We start from the raw sequence: 19749 nt of genomic DNA, 5'->3' as shown, positions 1-19749 counted from the left end.
GACCGGGATCGAGACCGGGACCGAAACTGGGACCAGACCAGGACTGAAAACGGTTTAGTCCTAGTTCAGTCCGTATGCGGTGCAAAAGTCCGTCATCGTCCATTTTTTCATTTTGGTTTCGGAGACAAATAAGGAAGAAAATTGTTGTTTTTTTTTCATTTTCTTATTTTTGGTTTTATTTTGAAAAACAAATGAACGAAGGATACAGGGATTCATACTAACTACACAATTATTCTTTTGTTTCAGTGAAGAAATACAAGATCAAACTACAGCTGAACACAACCACTGCAAATCTAAGTGACCCTGTGGTGATGGAACAACTGCTCCAGCAAGTGAGTCACATTAGTGTCACATAAAGGCAGAGCTTCATCTGTATTAAAGGAGACGTACGCAATGAACCTTTGGAGCTTCATCAGTCATGTTATAGCTGTTTTTACAATTTCAAAGTTGTATTTAGAGTGATTCATGCACGTTTGAGTAACATTTATACATACCGTATTTTCCGCACTATTAGGTGCTCTGGATTATAAGGCGCACTGTCATTAAATGGTCTATTTTCGAACCACACCGGACTTTAAATGAAACCCAACAGTGTGATGGGTTTTGTTTGTTTGTTCGTTCACGGTGACTCTGGGCTTTGTTCAGTTGTGGCGTGTAGGGAGGGTGTGTCTGGGACCAATGGATTGTCGTGTTCGCAGTGACTCAGTTGTTCAGTCGTGTCTAGAAGCGGCACGTTGCGCTCGCTTTTTCGGTTCGTTCCTCCGTTCCGTTCCTCGTCGGCGTGGAGTGATGAGTGTGTCTGTGGGTGTGTTTCGCTGTGCGGTCGCTGTCTGCTCCGTGTGTGTTTGCGTGTTCTGCGGGTGGTGCGGCTTTGTAGTTTACTGAAGTCGTGCTGGGACACCCGAGTGGATTCATGTATAGGGGCTCTGGATTGTGGGGAGCGCGGTCGTTTTTTGATGGGGCTGGAGGCTTAAGAGCGCGTCTAAGGCTGCGTTCAGACTGCAGCCTGAAGTGACCCAAATCTGATTTTTTGGCCTCTATGTGACCTGTATCTGATCTTTTAATGACAGTCTGAACGACACAGATCCGATTTTTTCAAATGTGACCCAGGACACTTGGATATGTGCTCCTGAAACTGATACATATCTGATCTTTTGACATGTGACTTCAGTGTGAACGGCCAAAGCGCATTCATCCACCTACACGTTATCAACAAGACACAAACATCACTATTCTGCGCTGAAGTAGGTGAAAATTGTTAATGAACTCCATGTCACTCTTGGCTCCATCTCCACATCCACACGTTCCTTTCAACAGACGTCGTTGCCGTTGTCCAACAAAACACCACGACCAAAAACCTCGTCCTTCTCCTTCTCAATCTCCTCCTTAAAACAAGTAAGTTGTTCATATTGTGGCTCCGGTACGAGAGGAACTTTAAAATCTCCAGGTGCTCGATGCTGCGTCCATGTTTGAACAACTTCCGTAAACACAGAGACGCTCGCTGCGGTTGACGTCGTCGTGTCTCCAGTGTCACATGCGGGACACTTTCGGGCCGTTTAACGTTCACACAGGGGATCACATACAAGTCGTATTTAATTGGAAATGTGAACGACCTCGCAAAAACATCAGATTTCACAAAAAAATCAGAATTGAGCGTTAAGCCCTGCAGTCTGAACGTAGACTTAGTTGGGGTAGGACTCTATACGTTTTTTAAACTTCATCCTACTCCTTCTGAGCACCAGGTCCCAAATATTTTCATGTACATATCTCTATTTTTGTTATTGATTTTGAATTTTGTTGTACCTGGCTCAAACAAATAAAAGAAATAAAATAAATGAAATAATAGCCCGGAAAATACAGTATATGTATAAGACGTCAATGCTCCAATCAACCCGTTTTTACCGCGACTGGTTCACCTGTCGTCACAATAATAACATTTCAAACTCAATTTCAGTACTAAAGAATTGATTCAGTATTCGATACAGATTCTGATACCACAATGATAAAAAATTTTTAAAAAGCTAATTTTTTAAGGAATAGAACATTATTTATTTTTTATTTATTCTATTTTATTTTTTTGACAACCTTAGTGTGTTCGTCCGCCCATTGATCTGTGCTTCTCTGATATTATTTTCTTAACTGGTGGTACACGTGGGATTAATTTTGGTAGAAATGAAAAAAAGAAAAAATGAATAAAGACTTTTTGCCGTTTCCGTGACTGAACCAGGGCTGAACCAGGACTAAACCAGGTCCGGGACCAGACAGGAACCAGACCAGGGCTGAGACCAGGACTTAGACCGGGACCGGACGAGACTGAGACGGAGACGGAGACCGAGACTGAGACCAGACCATGATTGAGACTGGGACTGAGACCGGGACCGGGACCAGACTGGGACTGGGACAGAGACCGGGACTAACACCAGGACTTAGACCAGAACCAAACCAGGACTGAGGCCGGGACCAGACCAAAAAATCCAACTGCTCGCTGGTGTGATCTGCAGCTGTGAATAGGAGTGGCTGATTTCATGTGGCATTTTGTTGGAGCTAAGACTGTCAAAAGTGTTGAAAATCAGTTGAAGTCTTCATACAGCTCACTTGAAATCCAGGCTTCTTTGCTTCATCTTTTTTTTTTTTTTTTTTTTTTCCATATTGAGATCCGATGTGTTTTCAAAGTGTTCCTTTTTTAAAAATTTTATTACATTTTTTTTAGCAGTATATTTAACAGGCAATGAATTTGAATGTTCTAAATTATTATTATTATTATTATTTTATTTTTTATTTTTTTTTAGATCGCTCTACACGTGGGGGGAGCCAACGCCACTGATCTGCTCAAACTCAGCTGGGTTAAAGACGCCAACGGAAATGTCTTTAACAAAACAACCACCCCGTAAAAATGTACTGAGAACTAGAGATGAACCAATGAACCACATATATATTCACTGTTCTTCCTCTGTACCTTTTATTCTTAATATTATTCATCCTTATGTTGCACTACTGTATTACTTTTGTTTAATTTAGCCAAATTTGTATCGGTGTGTGTAGTCGGGGGGAAATGGGGGCTTTTTGTTGTTGTTGTTGTTGTTTTGTATTTGTTGTGGGTGTTGCTTTATATTTTTGTGTTTTGTTTTATTCTGATTATTGTAATTTGTTAAATGTTGATTGTTATATATTTTTTTGTGTTATATTCTGTTGTCCTTAATAATAATAAAAAAGAATGTCATAAATAAATAAACGATATTATTCACCCAAAAGGGATAAGTGTATATATAGATTTTTTTACACAGTTTCTCTCCTCTCCTAAACCACAATAAAACCTGCAGCCTGTTCAAGTTAATGCAACAGCACCACCTACAGGTTTTAAGAAGTAATACAGGATTCTTATTATGTCACAAAATGACTTTATTTATTAGTTCATTTTCTCCATCTTCAGACACAGAATATCAGGTTGGCTCAAATGTCAAATGTAAATGAAAAGTTTTAAAAAGCACAGACAGCATAAAGTCTGGACTGCCACAAAATTAAAGGAGAACTGTGTCATTTTTAGGAGGAGAGTCTGTCACCATGGAGACGTCATTTTTTTACCTGTTATTTTCCACAGTCCAGTATTAAACTTATCTAACATGCATTTATTTAGTTACAGATGTTTAATATTGGTCAATAAAACCTTTAAAACATTGTTACAGTGGGAGGGGTCCTCCTCTCCACAGATCTTCCCCCATCAACCCAAAACATGCACCATAGTTAAACTCCTCCAGCTGAGGTCGTCCTGACCAAGACCAGCTCAAGATCTGCAGATTTGCCCCAGAGGTTCTGCAGGATGGGTCAAATACAGACGACACATTTTACTACGAGGACAATAAAGTGAATCTTAACTTTAACCAGTTGTGATTGTATTTATTTTTTTTAAAACGGTCAGAGCTCAGGACACATACAGAAGTAAAAGGAACTGTCAGGACGTAACATCTGATTTATCATTAAAACAGATGGAACTACACGATCTAACATAAACATAATATACAAAGTCTGGTATTGGCAAAAAATAAATTAAGTTAACATAAAGCTCTTATCACTCGTAAACTTATTCACAGTGAGAAGAGGAACCACAACTTTTAGATCTGTTACACTGTCGGATTAGAGCAGGGGTGGGCAAACATAGAGTATTAAAATTTGACTGAAGGGCCGGACAGAAGACAGGACATGACGGGTTAAGACGGGTGGGTAAACTACGGCCTGGGGGCCATATGCGGCCTTTAAACCTTTTAATCCAGCCTACTGAAGTGGAATAAATTACAATAATAAACCTTGTTGATGTTTTATTTTTCCTGCATTTCCGGCGTTTCCCAGTAGATGATGCACTCTATATACATATATAATATGTTGGCCACAATGCTTTATGGGAAAGTGTTCTTACAGGAGTCATTTTGAGCAGCGTATTCGGACCATAAGTGAGGTAGAAGTGTTCAAAACATAAGGCTGCACTGTTTGCACTTTCAGTATGTCTAAGGCAAAAGTTAGAAGTCAAGCATGTTCTGTGTTTCAAATCAGTATGTATGAAGTGTTCAAAGAATCTGGCTAAATTACAGGAGCCAGTATTAGATCTAGTAGTGAGGGTTTTGTTTCTCCATGAGATCGAAAGCTAAGAGTTTGTGCTTGGCTGTGGAGCAGGTCTGTTCATTTTCATGTATTCTTAGACTTACATGTTGAAGTTGTAGCTTTAAGTAAATACGAGTGCAGTGGTGCTGGGCTTCTAACACTTATGTCCTGTCTCCTGTCCAGCCCTTCAGTCAAATTTTGGACCATATGTGACCACAACCCAAAAAGTTTGCCCACTCCTGCGTTAAGAGCCCAGCTCCAATACATTCACACTTACACTCATGTAGGACTTAATGCACTACACATGTAAAGATCAGAACACACGCAAAGTGAACAGATCCATTTCACTACTCAAGCTATCGTGTGTCCTGTGTGTAGTTAAAAGACACTGAGACACAGCATACATGCCACACAGGTGTGCGCCTTCCACTGAGCGTGTGCAACAAAGCCAAACTATTAATACGCCCTGTATTATACAGTGTATGACACAGCATATGTAAGACTCATGTTTGCTTTTTACTTTCTCAAAAAGGAACCAGTTTAGCCTTATGTCTTGAACACTTCTACCTCACTCAATGTCCAAATATGCTGCCTGAGAATTACTCCTGTAAGAACACTTTTCCATAAAGCATTGCAACATAATACGCCGCATTTCAATGTGTGTGTGTGTGTGTGTGTGTGTATGTATGTATATATATATATATATATATATATATATATATATATATATATATATATATAGTGCGCCATCTACTGGGAAACACTGGAAATGCAGGAAAAATAAAACAACAACAATATTATTGTAATTTATTCCAGTTCGCCGGGCCGGATTAAAAGGTTTAAAGGACTGCATACGGTACTAGTGTTGGGAAGGTTACTTTTGAAATGTACGGTGCAGCACTTTTAACTTGACAGGTGCAAATTTCATGTCCGGTGCTGGATTCAGAGTGGAGGGACAGAGATTGGTCAGGTGGGTCAGCAGATCCTTCTTATTCTGCGTTCGCCCGCCTCACAGAGTGTCCTGCTTTAGACCTGGTTTAGATCTGGTTTAGACCTGGTTTAGACCTGCTTTAGACCTGCTTTAGACCTGCTTTAGACCTGGTTTAGACCTGGTTTAGACCTGCTTTAGATCTGGTTTAGACCTGCTTTAGATCTGGTTTAGACCTGCTTTAGATCTGGTTTAGACCTGTTTTAGATCTGGTTTAGACCTGTTTAGACCTGGTTTAATCCTGGTTTAGACCTGGAGTAGTCCTGGTTTAGTCCTGGTTTAATCCTGGTTTAGACCTGGTTTAATCCTGGTTTAGACCTGGTTTAGTCCTGGTTTAGACCTGGTTTAGTCCTGGTTTAGACCTGGTTTAGTCCTGGATTAGTCCTGGTTTAGTCCTGGTTTACTCCTGGTTTAGTCCTGGTTTAGACTTGGTTTAGTCCTGGTTTAGACCTGGTTTAGTCCTGGTTTAGTCCTGGTTTAGAACTCAACTGCTGAGGTGAACTCAACAGAAAAGGCCTCGTTCTTCCTCCACTCACTCGTCTCTTGTACAGTCTCCATGGACACAGGAAAAACATTACATAAGATAAAGTCTTTTCATGAGCACGTCTTTGTTGTCTTGTGTTTCAGGTACATCGTGATGCAAATAGGTGATGTTGACTCTGCCTGGAGTTATTTCCATAAGGGATTGATTACAGTCCTGGATAAACACGCTCCATCAGACACGTGGACGTGGACGCTCGTGATACTCCTTGGTCCTTGGCCCGATTAATGTCATATTAACTGATTAAATGTGCATGTATGGAATCAGTTTTTCGTTATGGTATGTCAGCATGGTTTGGTAACCTGTGAGTCAAACTTAAATCACAGACTAAAAGAGCGGGTAAAATAATGGGTGTGGCCCCTTGTTCACTTCAGCAAATTTTTGAGGAGATTGTTAGGAATCTTGGCAGGAAGGAGCTCAGTGACCCAATCCATGTTCTTCAGTTTGAGCTGATGCTGTCAGACAGAAGGTTCAGGGTTCCAACTGTAAACTAAACAGATTCAAACGTTATTTTGTGCCATTAGCCATTAATCTGCTAAGTAAGTAAGTCTTTATTTATACAGCGCTTTTCACAGACTTTTTTTGTCACAAAGTTGCTTTACAGAACATTCTTCAGCATTATTCATTCACTCTATACCTGGTGATGGTAAACTACTGCCATGCCAATCGGTGCCATCCGTCACTCCGACCACCACCATCCCTCACGCACACTCCACTTTCATACTAGGCAATGTGGGTGAAGTGTCTTGCCTAAGGACACAATAACAGTTTTTGCCACTGGCGCCCCCCTGTGGCTCCTGGAATTCCCAGTGGTCTCCCATCCAGGTACTAACCGGCTTGTAAAAAGTCTGATCCAAGGCCTGGTTAGTACTTGGATGGGAGACACTGGGAAAATCAGGAGCCACAGTGAGGCACCAGTTGCAAAAAAAATAAATAAATAAATAAAAACTGTCGTTGTGTCCTTAGGAAAGACACTTCACCCACATTGCCTAGTATGAAAGTGGTGTGTGCGTGAGTGATGGTACTGGCCGGAGGGACAGATGGTACCTATTGGCATGGCAGCCATGCTTCCGTCAGTCTGCCCCAGGGCAGCTACAATAGTAGTTTATCATCACCGGGTGTGGAGAAAAAGAATAATGAATCTATAAAAAATGCTCTGTAAAAAAAAAAAAGCGTCTTTGTGACATATGTCTGTGAAAAGCGCTATATAAATAAAGACTTACTTAACCAGGCCAGGCCCTGCTGAGCGTCTGAGGTCTGACGGGATCAGGCTTTTACAAGCCGCTATGGCCACAAAACTCAGATAGTGCAGGTAAGAAATAAATGTAAAAGGCTTAGGGAATGTGCAGTTATTAATAGAATACAAGATTGCAAAGGGCTTTCCTGTAAAGAATGATTTAAACGGTCCTGCTGGTGCATGACTCGTGGTCATACTTGGTCTCGTATATATTTTTGTTCTATTGTGGTGCTTTGTGTTGTCCTGTTTTTTGATAAAGCAAGTGATCCTCTGTCCCAAGACAAATTTCTCACATGGGAGACAATAAAGGATTATCTTATCTTAAATGTCAATGTGTATTTGTCAGTTTGAAATATAAATATTTTTCGAATGAGTTGACTTATTGTGTAGCATTAACTTTTCCTTTACTGCTCACAAGAACAGAGCAAACAAACCACTGAGCAAAAGTGAATAAAAGACAAGGAAGTGCAATAACTGGGAATCTGAACTGGATGAAAGTGATTTGAAATTAACTTGATACTAAGAAAATCTCCCTCATCCCACGGCGGTTTCATGAGCCTTATCATCAGCCTTTGTTTTGTAGATATTTGGCTCACATCACGATGCAAATGGAAGATACTGAATTTCCTGGAGTTATTTCCATAATGGATGGATTACAGTCCTGGATAAACATGCTCCTTGGTTTAGCTCAGACGTTTCTCATCGGATCATTTCATTAAACACACCACAGAAAGTCTAAATAACCCTTCATATTTTGGAAGATAAGAAACTTCCTGAATAAAAATAAATCAGAAGTTAACTGTGACTGTGCACTATTTAGAGCATTTATGGCGGGTTCTGGGGGTCGTCCTCTGCAATATTTAACAAAAATCAAACAAACCAAAAAGATTCTGATGTCACCAACATCAGACCAGACTTTAGACTTTAAAGGTTGCATAGAGGATTTTTTAAGGGAAGAGAAATACAGTGACAGTCCATTTTCAAACGAAACACCTCCTCCTCCCGCCTCTTTACTCTAGAAATCACGCTTGTTTACAGCCAGTGCGCTTTCAGAATTACTGCTGAAGTGACCTGTCTAGATGTAATTTAGCAACCGGCGCGTCAGTTTTTAGCCCCTTCGTCTGCTTCAGTCGTGCATTTGCTGGAAGGAATCTCCAAGAATCACCTCAGTTTGTCTTCGCTCCTTTTCCCCTTCTCTTCTTCTTTCAGCGACCTTAAAAAACAGACTTTCTTTTGCGGCGAACTGGTAGTGGATTCTCGTCCGACATCGCAACAAACTTTGTGCGAATTGCGAGGAAGCGACAGTTTGAAAAAGCCTCTAAGAACCGCTGCATAAACCACACAATCCCCGCGCACCGATGTGTCAGTTACACTAGGGAGTTTGATTGACAACCTAACAGCCAATAGATAAAGAGGAAGCCTTGTTTTCTATTGGCTGATGTTTATCTGGTCTCAACACGTCGACAGTTGATACATTTTCATTCTTTTTTTTTTGGTCGTCATAATTACAAAGCTGCTGTGTCTCTGTAAAGGTATTTTAAACTTTCACTGAGAATTTGAAACAAGCAAAAAAAAAAAAAAATCCTCCATACAACCTTTAATCTGAGCTTTTGTTTTAACACAATCTGAGCAGAAAGAACTGATTGAGCTGGAACTAGAACAGATGAGATGATTTTGTGCAGTTAAACAAGTCCCTTTAATTGACCACAGGCTCCTGAAAATGTGATGCTTAAATTCATTTAGTATTTTCTCTTTTTATTACTAATGTGCGCATTGTGTCACCATGGTAACTGCTGACAATTCTGCCATAGGCGTACAGGCAGAACACCCCCAGCGTGATGTCACTGCAAAGCATCAATAATTTCCTGTAATCCACATCGTTTCTGTTTTCTAAAGTGTTTCTACAATCCTTTGATCAGCACTGTGGGACACTTATTTCTCATGAACTATGATTTTTTTAATGTTTGTATTTATTGTTCGTAAAACCAGTTCTACGTGGACAGGCTCAGCTGTGGCCTTAGTCATGACAGATTATTCTGCTACCTGATACAGCTGTAACTCCACTCAGGCACACATGTTTTGCATGAAGTTAAAACAGAATAAATCCTTGTTGATTCAACGAGGATCACAAGACCAAGAAGATTGAATCATGGAGACACTATTTCTGCTCACAGTGGGATCATTAGGTAAGTACTGCATCTGACTATCTACTGCAGGTTTTCTATTAAATATTTCAAATAAATCAAACTGCTGGACCATATTTGTAACTTAGTTTAAATAGATGATCTTTAAGTCTTTATCTGTCTCTGTCTCTGATGGAATTACATCCATAGATTTATTTGTGATTTTTCAAAATGGGCTGACTTTCAATAGATCGCAGCGAAGGAGCTGCTCTGCCATGTACAAAACCCTGACCCAGAATAAGGTCGTTGCAAGAGATTTAGCCCCAGGTTCTCCACAAACATGAGGTGTGAGATGTGAGCGGGGTGACCATTGTTGGGGTTTGAGTGCCTGAATAATCCTGGGAGATGTGTTGTCGGGGGTTCATGCTCCTGGTTGGAGGTCACCCAAGGCAAAGAGGTCCAGGTGGACAGGTCAGACAAAGAGCGGTTCAGAAGCCTTTCATGATGAGTACAGCAACATGGTCAGTTACGTCGCCCGGATTGGTGTTACCGGGGTCCCACCCTGGAGCCAGACCTGGTGCGGGAGCTTGACGATGAGCGTCTGGTGGCTGGGCCTTCCTCCACGGGGCCCGGCCAGGCACAACCCGAAGGAGCGACGTGGGGCCGTCCTCCAGTGGACCCACCACCCACGGGAGGACAAACATGGCGGTTTGATGCTCACTTTTTCTGAAAATCCTTCCAGTATGCATTGCGCAATGACTTGGAAGTCCGAGATTCTTGATGCGTCTATTGCGACACCTTGTGCATGTCTGCAGTCGCAGTGATGTACAAGCCAGACTTGTTGTTGCCTTGTGTTCACAATAAAAGGCACATTTCTAAAAGTAAACTTACCACTCGTTGTTTCACATAACAGAGCAGAAAATAAGACTAACACAGGCCATTTCTTGATGACAATAGCTGTGCTGTTAACAAAGACATTTTTCAGATAATGACATGACTAGTCTAACAGTGGTCCCTGCTCCTCTCTCAGCCCTGGCTCCAGTTTCCTCTCAACACTTTATCTTTGTCTATGAGCTGAAGACCCAGGAGGAGGCGCGGAGCTACTGCAGACAGCACTACACCGACCTGGCCACTGTGGAGAACATGGAGGACGTACACACCCTAAACAAGATGGTCGACCGGAGCAAACTGCAGCTGCTCCAGCCTCCAGACGGATTCCTCAATGTAAGTGTAGAGACATTAGAGGTCGTGGTGCTGGGGTGGATGTAGCACTAGTAGTAGTAGTAGAATTAGTAGAATTAGTAATACTGGTAGTATCAGTAAAACTGTTGTAAAAGTTGTACATCCCCCTGAGAGCATCAAAAGGACAGACAGATGTTGTGTGGTCCATGTTCACAGCGTGCCTGGATCGGGCTGTATGATGACGTCAACATGACTGTGAGAACTACTACTACTGGTGTCCCGGGGAGCCAAATAACTGGGGAGCAAACGAGTGCTGTGTCGGGATGTATTCAGACGGACTCTGGAGAGACTTCCACTGTACAGTCCGATTACCGGCCATCTGTGTGGATCTGACAGGTGAGACTCTGGGCTGGTTCCACATCATGTAGCTCCACTTCACCTTGACGCCACAGAACTGACACAGTCGTTGTAGTGAGTGAGAGTCGTGTATGTGCAGCGCTGGTGCTCCTCCACTCCACCGTGTTCACACAGAATTTTCAATTTCAGTTTAGCTGTGATGAACACTGCGGCAATAATTTATAGGTTACATTTAATACATACATTCAGAAAATTCATTTTGTCTTATTCTATAAAAACTCTGTGTTTTCGTCTACTAAGACATATTGTGAAACGCTGAATATCTTATTTTCCTGACATGTTTCAGTGGCAGCACTTCAGAGGTGTCACTGTGACATGGCTCTTATCATCTGTTCAGGCGAGGTCAGTTTGACAGATGTGGCAGCTTTACCAGCCTGACCACACCAAGGGAAAAGGGAAATATTAATCTATGATGATTTTACAGCTGTTTTTATGAGTGGACAATTATGTCCTTAGGGCCCTATGTGTGACTTTTTTTTTCTTATCTGATCTTACACAAAAGCTAAAAATGCTTCAAATTTTATACACAGCAGAAGCTTCTTAGAACACATATAAAATGTGCACCTTTATAGCCTGGTGTAACCTGTACTAAAACGAACTAGTAAGATATGAATGATACACGTACCCAGGAATCTAGGTTCTAAAGGAGGAAAGAAGGTGTAATAAATTTGGACCGTAGGTTGAGATGAGAAAAGTGCACAAAATTTATTGAACAAGATCAATACTCTTTCCCAAATATTACCAGTTTACCCCTACATAAATCAGTCCTTTGTCCAAACAATTTGTCCTTTCAAAATAAAAAGTTCAGAGCTCTAAAAAGAAACTATTGTGTCTCATCTAGCCAGGTAGTATGATTTTTTGTTTCTTTCTTTCGTTGGTGCACAAGATATTAGCTTAATTCAACTGTACTGCAATGAAGGCCAGGTCCACCAAGAAGAGACGTCCAGGCGTCCAGCAGGTCCTCAGGTCCTGGATCCAGTGACTCCAGCCTCACAGCGAACAGTCCCAGGTCAAATCAGGTCAACAAAAAAACAACCTGCATAAGCAGGGCAACATTAATACAATTTTCGCAAAGCATAAATTCAGATCTGGTTGAAATCATTTAAAATTACTTCTAACTGGATTACAGCAGCTCATAGGTTTTTTACACAATGCGCAGTATTCAACACGCAGCACTAGCAGTGCACATGGAAGTGTAACAACCCTTAAAATCGTACATAGTTATACATTTCTCCAGTTGGTTTTTTATACATTCACTGAATCATGTAAATAATAAATTGTCATTGCAACATGTATTTAAGTCAAAGGTAGAAAACAAAATGAAGCTAGCATATCACTTTAGCACACTCACCAGAGAACAAGAACACACAAAACCTGGACAAATCTTCCTCTCCAGAACTCTTTGCAATTTGATTCATCTCTAAGAACCAAAAACAAGTTGTTATTTAACAATTTAAGCAATATTTTACCACATTTTAGCACAATATAGCTTACATGTGCTGTCCAGTTTCTTCACAAGATGGCGGTGCATTTGCAACAGAACCTACAGCGCCCTCTACTGGGCGCATATGACACTGCATAGTTAAACGAAATTTAAAGCAACACACTCCCAAACTAATAAGTAAAACTTGGGTGGGTTACACCTGGCTACAGTTTTTTGTTCTTTTTTTTTTTTGTTCTGAGTGATCCAAAAAAAATAAATGTTTAGAACTAAAAACTTCAACAAGAATTAGGCCTTTCCACAAAATTTGGTGTGTTTAAAATTAGCTTTGGGCTGATGAAATAAAAAAAAAAAGAAAATGGCTAAATGCACAAAAATGTCCACTGGAACCCCTGAGGGTTAAAAACACATCATCGAAACAAATCATCGAAGGGCCTTAAATCCGCAGTTTTGTGGCTTTTTATATTACTGTGTACACCACAGTCTTGCTATTTCCATTAGCACATCTTTAAATAAATGTATCTGTGGAGACAGTTCCAGCCTGTGTTGGTCATGACATATAGATATAAAATGAACCAGCAGGTGGCACTAAGCCTGTTTGTGATGCTGCACTGAAAGTAAAACATCCCAACACATTTGAAGATCTCTGGACAATGAACAGACAAAGACTTAATAGACATAATATATATATGTGTGTGTATATATATATATATATATATATATATATATATATATATATATATATATATATATATATATATATATATATATATATATATATGGGTATGTCTTAGGAACAAAAGGATGTCACCTCTTTTAATGGAGTCAAAACAAAATGTTCAGCCCACAAAGGCTTAATTTTATAGATACCCTGAAAATCAAGGTGAAATAAAAATGTGGCAAGTTAGTCCCTTTTGCCAAAATTACATTTCTGCAACTCAAACTGTTTCTGTTACATCCCAGGATCCTCAGAGACGTTTGTGCGCACTACTGATGTCTTCACCTGGGAAGAGGCTCAGCAGTACTGCAGGCTGCACCACACGGACCTGGCCAGTGTGAAAGACGCAACCCAAAACAGCCAAATCCAAGCCCTGACCCCCTCCGGCAATGTCTGGATCGGCCTCAGGAGGCAGTCCTGGACGTGGCTGGATGGAAACAACTCCACTTTCTCCTACTGGAAAACCCAAGCTCCAGTGCAGCCCAACAATAAAGACTGGCGTGAGCAGTGTGTGGTGGCAAACTTCGAGGACGGAGGAACATGGGAGGACTGGAACTGTGACAAGATGAGGCCTTTTATCTGTTACGGCCAGCCTGGTGTGGATCCTGCATTACAGAAATTTTATTTTTATTTCAAAAACTAACCTTAACTGATGTGGGTAGTTTTACGTCATATTAAAATTCAACATTTCTTCTGTTCTGTTTTAGTAAAGAGATACAGAATAAAGCTACAGCTGAAAACAACCTCTGCAAATCCAAATGAACCTGTGGTGACAGATCAAGTGCTGAAGCAGGTGAGTCTAATCAAAGCCTGTGATGGTTATTATTATTTGTCAGTGGGACCTGTAGTACTCTGCAGACTGAACTCTAGTACAATAAACTACAGTCAGTACATTTACATGTACAAATTTAAACTGATTTATCAAAATACATGTAAACTCAAGAACTACAGTCGAAGTGACGTGGTCAAAGATTCCATAAATGCATCTGGAATATCAGAAATCATATACTAAGAATATTAAAACAAATCAATAAACTGTACTGATCATATTAAATGTGAGTCATTTTAATAATTCATGATTCATCTGGAGAATTTCCCTGTGCACAGATTCCTGCTGCATGTAACAGCACAGTCTGATTTACTTTAAACTACAGAGTTTTCATATTAAAACATTCAAATATGGTTTTGATTGCCACAAATGTCACAGCTCCACCATATTTCTTTTTTTTTTTTAGATCAAACAATACCTGGAGAACGCCAACGCCACTGAACTGCTCAAACTCAGCTGGACTAAGGACACCGATGGAAATGTTTTTAACAAAACAGACAAAACTATCAGAGAGGAAACAGTAGTGAGCTGAAAATTTGCAGTATCGGATATCAGTTCCATGATATCGGTTTAGTCGATACCCTGATTGGCCCAGGAAGTCTCACATGAACTCGTACAAAGCTCTAACAGTTACACAGCACAATCAAATTACTGTATTTTTCAGACTATAAGTCGCACCAGCCAAAAAATGTGTAATGAAGAAGAAAAAAACCCATATATAAGTCGCATTTTTTGTGGGAAATGTATTTTATAAAATCAGAGACCAGGAACCGACATTTCATCTTGCAAGTCAAGTTGTAGTAAAAACAATAGACGAGAGAACAACAGACTGTTAACGTCACATATGAACAGTTCTTCAGATAAACTATAACATAAACAACAGAACAAGTTTACCAAACTCTCCATCTCACTTCAAATCACTAAATCCATTCAATTCTTCATCCTCGGTGTCACTTCAGAAACAACTCGGCTTCGACCTCCAGAGGTAAACAGAGCGCCGCTTCCTCTTCTGTGTCGCTGTTGTCAGACTCAGCATCAGTTCCAGTTAGAATTATTCTGGTCTTTCTGAATCCCGACAGGATGGTTTCAGTGTCACTGAAGTTCAGGCTTTGTCCATCCATCCAGTGATTTCAGGAAAGTTTCATGGTGCATATTCCTGCTATCACAAATTTCTCGCTCACTCCAAACTTTCATTCTGTTGGTCAATTATCGTTTTCGACTGAATATTTCACGACTTTCAGCAGGACAGAGGCTCTTTCTGCAGGAGACATGTGCAGTAGAGCCAAGTGACAGTGGTACAGGAGGAACAGGAGCAGCAGATACTCACACACAAGACTAGAGCCTCTCCATGCTTCAGTGTGAAAATGTTAACATATAAGTCACACCGGTGTATAAGTCATAGAAAACACCAAAACTATGAAAAAAGTGCCACTTATAGTCCAAAAAATACAGTAATTTTGCAATTAGTTAACTGTATTTTTAGAGGAAAACATGCCATTTTCAGTCTCTACACTTGTATCAGTAAATATCTAATACTGGCAGATACTTAAGGACAGTATAGTTATCAAAACTGAAAAACCTGGATCGGTGCATCCCTAAAGCGTCCATCAGGAATACTGGCTAATTGTACAACTGTTCCATTTATATATAAAAAAGGATTCTGTAGCAAATATTCACTGTTCCTCCTCTGCTCTGTACATCTCAACCATCTAAGGACACATCTGACTTTAACACACAACACGAGCTGACCTGCATGATCAAGATTCAAGATTTTATTGTCATTGTAAACAAGGAAATTGCATCTAAAGCATCAATCACTGCACAGTTTTGATTCCAATGCTTTCATAATTTTATTTTGTGTCCTTGTCATGTACAAAGAGAACCTTAAGGATTTGGAATAACAAAGTGTCAGATGTTCTGTAAAATTTCATGTAACCACAAGGATCAGAATAAAATAAAAAGTTATTTCACTTGTAGCGTGGTTTATCCGTTTAACACGTGAGCAAACACTTGATAAATGTGGCCCACAGTGTGCGTTAGTATGCCAGTTGCTGTCACCTTTTGTGGTACAGCAAAACTCTGCTGATAAAGTCATCGTGGTGAATAACGAGGATGCTCAGAAAGCATAAGGTAAGTGAGGAAGTTTACACTGAACATGCAGCCGATAGTTTACTCCATAATGAATTGAATTTACTTCATATTTTCTCTACTAAATCTCTCGTTTGATGCAGTGTTTGGATGTTATTTTCTTCATATTCGAGAAGGACTGAAGAGAAGTCGCTTTGACAGGACACACGAGTAACTGAACCAACTTCATAAACTGACCAAATACCGTAAATTCTGGACTATAAGCCTCAAATTTTTTCTCACACTTTGAATCCTTTGGCTAATAAAACGATGCGGCGACTATATGGACGGATTCTTTGTTTGGCACATTGTCCATTCATATTTACGGTCTATATTTTGGCAACATAGTGGATATGCGCAGCCTGAGTGCAGAAAACGCCGCTGTCTGTGCTACACGAGCTTGTCATATTGTCAGTGCACTCGAATAGTTTATTGCCGTGTGATAAAATAAGTTCTGATGCTAAATGAACATTAGTGAGGGGGATACGTCTTACCCGTGTGCGGAAATTACGGAAGCCTAGAGGGGTCACAACAAACGCAAATGCCGCAACAAATACTAAGAAACCCCAACACACCAAAAAAAAGCCACAACGGAAATGATCGCGGGACTCTATTTTAATGCAAACGGCGCAACAAATACAAACGCCACAACACAAATGCAATTGCCACAACACATTAAAAAGCCACGACACGTTAAAAAGCCACAACACACCAAAAAAAGCCACAACGAAAATGACCGCGGGACTCTATTTTGATGCAAACGGCGCAACAAATACAAAAGGCACAACACATCAAAAAGCCACAACACATTAAAAAGCCACAACACATCAAAAAGCCACAACGGAAGTGACCGCGGGACTCTATTTTCCAACAGACCGATCAAGTGGCAAGTGAAGAAGAACTACAACGTGAAATGAATAAATTACTTTTATTTACTTTTCGAACTTCTCCGTTCCTTTTCTTTTCGCGTTGTAGTTCTTCTTCACTTGCTGCTTGATTGGTCCATTAGAAAATAGAGTCCTGCGGTCACTTCCGTTGTGGCTTTTTTTTTTTTTGGTGTGTTGTGGCATTTTGTTGTGTTGTCGCATTTGTATTTGTTGCGGAGTTTGCATTTGTTGTGACATCTCAAACTTCAGTAGCAGCACATCCACTCACACCTGACTGATAGAACTAACCCCGCCCCCGAGAGTCTGAAATCTGCTGAAATCCTCCAAGACACTGACATGATACAGACAGAACAGAGGCTCTTAATGCAGGAGACATGTGCAGTAGAGCGCGGGGAGAGATGGGGTGAGATACACACCCTCCTCATGGAAAACACACAAAGAAATACAGATGATGCAGCTTTTAAGTTAAAGTCGATGGATGTGGCTGTAGAAGAAGGAAACAGAGCTGCTGCACGTGAGCTCGGCGTCATTGAGTTGATGGTGAGATTTTGGCGACAGCAGCGTGACGAACTGACTCAACGCAAAAAAAAAAAAAAAAAAAAAAACGACAAAAGCTTTCAGAGGCGATAAAAGCAGCAAAGCAAACTTGAAAACGTTCTTGAAGACGTGGACACCTGCGGCTTATATTCAGGCGCGGCCTATATATGTACAGTTTTTAAATTCTGTAAAAATTTCGTTGATGCGATGAATATTCAGGTGCGCTCAATAGTCCGGAAAATACAGTACTCAGAGAACTTTAATGTTTTCCTTTGCTCGGTCGTACTGTAAGTCCCCGCGTTAGGACAGGTGTGGGCCACTGAAAAACATGACCTGATTTTCTGTTATAATGTGATCATGGAGACAGAGCCCAGATAAAGGCCCACGCTGATGTTTGTCGACAGCAGAAGGTGCTTCTCAGAGCCATATGGAGGAAAAACCGACAAACCTGTGCAAGAACAAGGTTTATGCAGGTGTAAAAGTTTGTCCTGTAGACAGCGCAGACGTTTGGGCAGATGTATGGGGGGCTTCAGAACGTGTTATTGTGACAGGCCTCTGAAGTCCAATAAGCTTTAGTTGTTTTTTTGTTTTTGTTTTTTTTTTTGCATTTTGAAAATACAATTTTAAAGAGATGTCAATGAAAGTAAACAGTAAAACAAATTAGGACCCGACCGATATGGATTTTTAAAAATCTGATATGATACAGATAAAAGAGGCTTTTGAGGTGCCACAGCTGATACATTTGGTGATGTAAAAATTCACTCTAAATCTTCAACTGATTTAAAACTTTACTCTACTGGATTTTAAATTGGGTTATGAAAGTACAGACTGCCTGCTTGCCCCATTTGCTGGATAATCTCCTTGTTTTGTAGAGAAAACACTTATATGCTCTATATGTGTGCAAATCCTGCAGCTTGATTTAAAGCTTATGGATCTGACAGAATTAAATAAAGGATTGTGGAAATTTTCAGCAAACATGATGTAGAAGACTCACTGGATGCGCTTTATAGTTAGGGCGGCCACCTTGACCATGTCCCTCTGAACTGCATGAGTCCTTGCAACCCCCCATACGTTATGTTTGTATTTTAACAGTACTCTTACTCGAGTAAAAGTTGTGGTTCCTCTTCCTCCTGTAAGTAAGTTTACAAGTCACAAAATCTTTATGTTGACTGTATTATCATATCAGATATAATTTACAGATTTTTTATTATTATTATTTTTTGCCTATACCAGATTATGTTCACTATGCTCATGTTAGGTCCCAGTTCCATCAGTTTCAAATTATAAATCTGATGTTAAGTCCCGACAGTTCCTCTTTAAGTTACTTTTACTTGAGTAGTTTCTTGCAACAACTACCCTGTGTTTCTACTGGAGTAAAATGATTTAAATGAGCTGTATGTGGCCTGAGCTCTGACCGTTTTAAAAAAGGAAATACAATCACAACTGCTTAAAGTGAAGGTTCACTTTATTCACTTTGTTGTCCCTGTGAGGAAGCTGGTCCGATGTGGAAGGCAGACTTATGACTTCACCAGACAAAAATATATTAAAACTGATTTCCGTTGTTAACGCAAAATAAATTAATCACAAATAAACTGTTCAAACAAATAAACAGATAAATAAGTGACTTAAATTAAATCCTACACAACAACTATGTGGACCCAACTACAGAAAAGTCCAAACCACACTACATTATATAGGCTACGTCTAAATTCTCTTTCCTTGCTTCCTTCTCCTCGATTCCTCTCCTCAGTCCTACATTTTTCAGCTGTGTGGTCCTAAAGAAAACCTCAGGGTGAAGGAGTAAACCTGAGGGAGGCTTCAGGAGCCGACATCAGAGAAAAGAATCCAACTTTATTGGTCTCAGTGAGGAGTTTAGATTCTCTGTCCTCACTGTGTCTCCTCTGTGGACAGGACTTCCTCGCCCATTTCCTGTCGAATCAAGGAGAAGAATGTGGAGAAATGAGACGCAGCCGTACTGTCCCCAACAGTAACGACCAACTGTCTTTTCTGGACACAGAAAAAAAGGAACTCAAACCATTTCTCCCCTTCACACGGTGTGGCCCGTGACCTCCCACTAAGGCTTTAAAAATGTCCGATCTAGGGCAAGCCCCCTCTTTGTTTGGACCACG

The 19749-nt window shown here is 40.4% G+C and overlaps 1 protein-coding gene across 1 annotated transcript; it reads left to right on the top strand.

The window, feature by feature from the left end:
- The first annotated feature begins 13301 nt into the window (after positions 1–13301).
- Positions 13302–14601, top strand: LOC129412296 (L-selectin-like). Its single transcript, XM_055165627.1, has 4 exons — positions 13302–13305; positions 13486–13836; positions 13948–14033; positions 14476–14601. The coding sequence occupies exons 1-4, from the start codon at positions 13302–13304 to the stop codon at positions 14599–14601; spliced, it is 567 nt and encodes a 188-aa protein (XP_055021602.1).
- Positions 14602–19749: the final 5148 nt, after the last annotated feature.

This window comes from Boleophthalmus pectinirostris, unplaced genomic scaffold, assembly GCF_026225935.1.
Source record: "Boleophthalmus pectinirostris isolate CB_2022bp ecotype Guang Dong unplaced genomic scaffold, ASM2622593v1 HiC_scaffold_8, whole genome shotgun sequence".
NCBI lineage: Eukaryota > Metazoa > Chordata > Actinopteri > Gobiiformes > Gobiidae > Boleophthalmus > Boleophthalmus pectinirostris.
Note: the sequence above shows the minus strand (reverse complement) of the source record. Positions and strands in the feature narration are given on the sequence as shown.